This window comes from Aplysia californica, unplaced genomic scaffold, assembly GCF_000002075.1.
Source record: "Aplysia californica isolate F4 #8 unplaced genomic scaffold, AplCal3.0 scaffold00366, whole genome shotgun sequence".
In the NCBI taxonomy this organism is placed as follows: Eukaryota; Metazoa; Mollusca; class Gastropoda; order Aplysiida; family Aplysiidae; genus Aplysia; species Aplysia californica.
In genome coordinates, this window is record NW_004797636.1 from 252549 (window position 1) to 257608 (window position 5060).

Genomic DNA, 5060 nt, shown 5'->3' on the forward strand with positions numbered 1-5060 from the left:
CCCCCTCACCTCTCAATCTATCTGCGCGAAAATTCTGTAAGTCAAGTTCAAAAGTTGAAACAAGGCAAAGTCCAGTTCCGCGCTGCTACAGAACAGTTGGCCGGCTAACTGTTTCGTCGTTCAGTAGTAAAAAATGAAAACAAAAGAAGCTCAAATATATAGATGTATGTATATATCTTTTTTTTTTTAATTGGTGCTTATGTTTCAAGTCCAAACTGCTTCAGGCGGTCATCCATGGTCGCAGAGAAAAGTGGTCGTATCAGACAGGTGCCCGTCTTACACAGTGTCACTGTAGTGTGAAACATACGCGAGGGAGAAAATGGGGAGTGGCCTTTTGTACAGGTAGTTGTCTTTATGTAGGTCGTGGCCGTTAGACCGGGTTCAACTGAAGTATTCTTACATTACCTTCTCTAACTTTCATCGCCCACAAATCACCCACCAAACAGTGGGCTGACTGTTTTGCCGTAGTGCGGAACCGCCCATGGCAAATGACAGCTGGCAGGAGGCGAGATGGTCGAGGAGAGTCGCCGTCGAAATGGCCATATTATTAATATAATTTCAAGTGGGGCAATGACCCTTCAAGGAACGTTAGAATAAGCTGACCACACGAGAGCGTATAAACTATTATGATCAACACTCTTTCGAAATATCTGGCGGTATCACAACACACGGCTTCAGGGCCCAAACGCGCAGGCGGTCTGGTCTGGTCTGTGTTAAACAATAGGTCGGTTTTGTCCTTGGTGGTGGTGGTGTTTGTTTGTTTGTTTGTTTGTTTGTTTGTTTGTTTGTTTGTTTGTTTTTTCTTTTTTATTCCTCGATCAAATGCACATACTTTCAAATGCCACACTGTAACTTCAAATACCACATTGCAATTTCAAATGCCAGCAAGCAACCTCAAATACAAACAAAGAATGTTCAAATGTGAACATATAAACTTCAAAGAAATGGAACAAAAGCACAAATTAAGAGCCACATAACACCACGTAAAAGATATGGGGATGAGGTGCAAAATAGAGAAAGGTCGACAATATACTACAGTACTAAAGTTTACGGTAAACAAAAGTTAAGAGCTCTGAAATTTTACATTAAAATATCTTCTCTTGAGAAACACGCAGGCATAAACGTCAGCATGCCCCTGAAGGTTACCTCCACATACAAGATCCCAGAAATCTAAAACTCGCTCATGTGATTCATGAAGACGTTCTTTGTCCTCTCAACAAATCTTTTTGGGCTGGCATTATGTGATTTCTTCATTAGTGTCTGGCCAGATCTACTTCTGAGTTCGTCGTCCAGCCAAATCATCAATGTGGCGTCCTCGCGAAAGAAGTGTTTTAAAAACCAACAAGAGCATACTTTAAGTTACAGTAAAAACATGTACAATGTGATTTTCAGCTTAAAAACAATGGCACATTTGGAATTGAAAATTGCACGCTTATAAATAGTGTCATAATGAAAATATGCTTAATGCACATCTGATATCACAAAGAAGTACTTAAATTCCTGTCTTACAATACTGCAACCGGGAGTTACAATACTATGTGGCGCTTGAAAACACCTGGGTGTGTATTGAACCGGGGAAAACTTTACACAGAACTACAACCTAAACGATTCGAGCGCTAGGGGTCGCGTGGGCTGAGGGTGGGCTGGTGTCCCGTTCTGTTACTTATGTTGTACCCTGCAGTCAGAATGGGTGGGTCAACGTCATTTTACTAATCATTATATAATAATAATCAAATCCTACTTGCCCAAACAGCCAGGCGTAGGGTGGGTGAAAGGGGCGGGTGGTATATTTCTGCACTATATTCAATAATACGAACGCATATTCAGCTGGACAGATCAGCTTCATTCTGACCAGTCATTGTTTTGTTTTGTTGTTGTTTTTTTTGGGGGGGGTTGTTGTGTTGTGTTTGTTTGGTTGTTTTTTGTTCGTTTGTTGTTGTTGTTTTGTTTTGGGGGTTTTTTGTTGGTGTTTTTTTTTTTTTTTTTTTTTTTTTGGTGGGTAAGAAAAACAAATCGAAGTGAAAACAAAGTCCTTTACAAATCCTTGAGTAACATTCAAGGGCGATCTTGCACAGCTGTTATTTGTCGCGCCCTCAAACACGTCCCACCCAGCAGCTGGTCCTGAGAGGCACTGTTAGAAAAAGCTGTTTCCAGCGAGCATTCTTTACGGGGCTTGTTTCCACATTAAAACTGTCGCTTTCGATGCACTTCACGTGGATGTTTTGAACCAAGAAACGCCTAAAGTTGCGTGGGTGCCTTTGATTTCTGGGAAGCCATCCAAGGACGGTAAGTAACGGTAATCAAAGCCCAATGCTGACCGATCAGAATGAACGCGATGACGTGTCCATGTACATTCATCAATGAACACACGTTCAGCCGTGCAACGACAACCGTGAATCTCACGCGGCCAAGTTCTGGGGCTAATTTGTTCAACGTAACGACAACGACGGTGTATCCTCTAACCAACATAGCAGAAAGTTACTATCCCGTGGGAAGCTACAGGGTTTGTCGTTCTAATAGCACGGCTTCGTCGAGTTCATTTATTTCCTCCAGCGAAAACTGACGCAAGACCTAGAGGGGGACCGTACACCGAGATACTGATTTATGTGGACATCCATATATAATGAACGCCTTGAAGGCAACAGTTCACAGCCTCTATACATATACACAGAAAGAACTGCCCAACAAGGAAACTTTAACACCCCCCCCCCAAACCGCCGAAAAAACAACCAACAAATAAATAGCCCAGTGAACAGGAGAGAAAAACCTAAAGAAACACTAAGTTTCCAGTGGAAGGACAGAAACTATCTACCTGCCGGGGCCGAATATGACGATGTTGTACGCATGTACCACGCAATAAATCATTATTGTCCTTTTGAAGTTCTTGGGAGTAAATGTGTGTACTATTCAACTACCAGTCAGAAAAAAAAGATTCAGAGAGTAACAGCGTGTTAGCTACTATAACCCCCCCCCTTCCAATCAGCACAAACGAACCGTATCAACTTTCGACCGAAACAAACGTCCGAGGGCTACAAGGACACACCTAACAACTGCCACACAGACCACAACATAGAATTCTTAGGTCATTCAGTCTGGCATTCCGTTTTTTAGTTTTAGTAAGAATTTCACGGCACTTGAAACACAATAAGGTCATATAAATGCCAAAGATTAGAGGTGTTACAAGAGAGCAACAAACACAAAAAAAGAAGGAGGAGATATCAGGACGACAGATGTTTGAGACGAAAAATAGAGAAAACCCCACCAGAGCACCCGCCAACCACCCACATATAATAATATATATGAATATATATCGAAACATAACATATACCAACTGTTCAGAGACACTACCCTAATATGACCAACTTGTTAGTTACACTTACATATGTGAGGTGTGCTGACAAAATGAGTTACTTCTCACAATCCACTAAAAGGATATACTGACCAAAAATCGACACTCGGGTAAAATTTGTAGATTTTCTATTGATGACATATTCTTTCAGTATAACAAACCTTTTATCATTTCACACTTAATAATATATTGTAAAAACTTCACCGATAGGCGCGATGTGTTTATTTCCATAGGTATCGAATCTCAGAGGTGACTCATTTTGTCAGCACCCTTCACATATTACATTATATAATTTAGAAAAATAACAAGTATCAACTATTCAACAACATAACGAAACGGTAACCAACTGTACTCACTTAGGTTTGGTGGCACGAGTGGACACAGCGGTAGCTGACCGGAACTGGCCCCAGGCCCCACGGACGTGCTGTTCGGAGCCTTTCCAGTCACATTGGTCGACCCACCCGTCACATTACTGACGGTGGCCAATATCTGAGAAGATGTGTGCTGACCCACACTCAGCGTGGTAATCGTACTGCTACTTGCCCCAATGGCATTCCCCGTAGCTTGATTACCGTTGTTGCTGCTGTGGGTGTTGTTGCCATGGAGCGAGGCGGCGACAGCCCGAGTGGCCGAGGGCGTGGGGGAGGAAGAAGTGTCTTGCGAACTATAGATCCGATAGATGAAGAAATTCACGACGCAGAACACGATAAGCAGGTTGAACACCTTGAACTTGCTGCAGCGGTCCATGGCGGCGAGGCAGCGTAGATCTCCAGTAGCACAAGGTAGACGCACAGACTCCCTCCCAGGACTCGGTCAAAAGAGTGACCAGGATGAGCAGTGCTGGGTGCGCTGGCAAAAGCTTGCCTCAGCCACACCTAGGAGCTACGTACAATCCCAAAAATAAAAGTACGTCTCCCGGGTGTAGGTAACAACATCAACATCAACTGGAATAACCTGTCAACGCGGTCATCTCTGAAACTGAGCACACTTCTGATGTGTCAAGAAACTCTGGAAAGTGGTACAACAACAAAAAAAGAAAGAAAAAAGAACAGAAAAGAAAAGAAAAGGAAATACACCCTTGAATCTCGAAGTCCAGATATATTCAAAACTGGCATGAACAGGGGTAGGTTTCAGACTTTCTGATAAGAAAAAGGATCTCGGTGGTCTTAACGCCGTATGTAGCTCTGTGCCTACCAAGGATCCCAGTTCTCTCAAGACTCAGTGTCACTTTTTTACCCCTTAACGGGATCCACACCGCCTTGAGACTGCGTGTGTCGTTCTCTGCCTACCTGGGATTCCAGTCGGGTTGGGACTGCATGTCACTCTCTGGCCACCATCGATCTCAGTTGTCCTCAAAGTGCGCGTTGCTTTTAGCCAACCACAGATTCTAGAAGTCCCGACACCGTGTGTCGCTCTTTTGCCTACCACCAGCGAGTACACAGTGCACGAGGATATCTGTGCACGAGCCAACTCCGGTTGGTTCTACGCTCTCTCCTCCAGAGAACGGCTCCCACTCGAAAGCACAGCTTTGAGTAGATTCCCTCCAAGTAGGGTAGAGACCATCGTTACCACGTCACCTTGAAAGGGATGAGAGAGAGAGAGAGAGAGAGAGTTTTAGTTTTTAGTACGAGTTTTTATGGTACTTGCAACACGATTAGGTCATATTATGTGTCAAGGTAAGAGAGAGAGAGAGAGACAGAGAGAGAGAGAG

At 43.6% G+C, this 5060-nt stretch overlaps 1 protein-coding gene across 1 annotated transcript in view; it reads right to left on the minus strand.

Annotated features, from left to right (window-relative positions):
* Window positions 1–3705: 3705 nt before the first annotated feature.
* The window catches only part of LOC106012414 (beta-1,4-galactosyltransferase 1), a gene marked incomplete at its 3' end in the record, with an annotated part of 23471 nt that continues 22116 nt past the window's right edge, over window positions 3706–5060 (minus strand). The window contains 1 exon segment of the mRNA XM_013085341.2: window positions 3706–4926. Within this exon segment, the coding sequence (XP_012940795.2) occupies window positions 3706–4096 (391 nt within the window).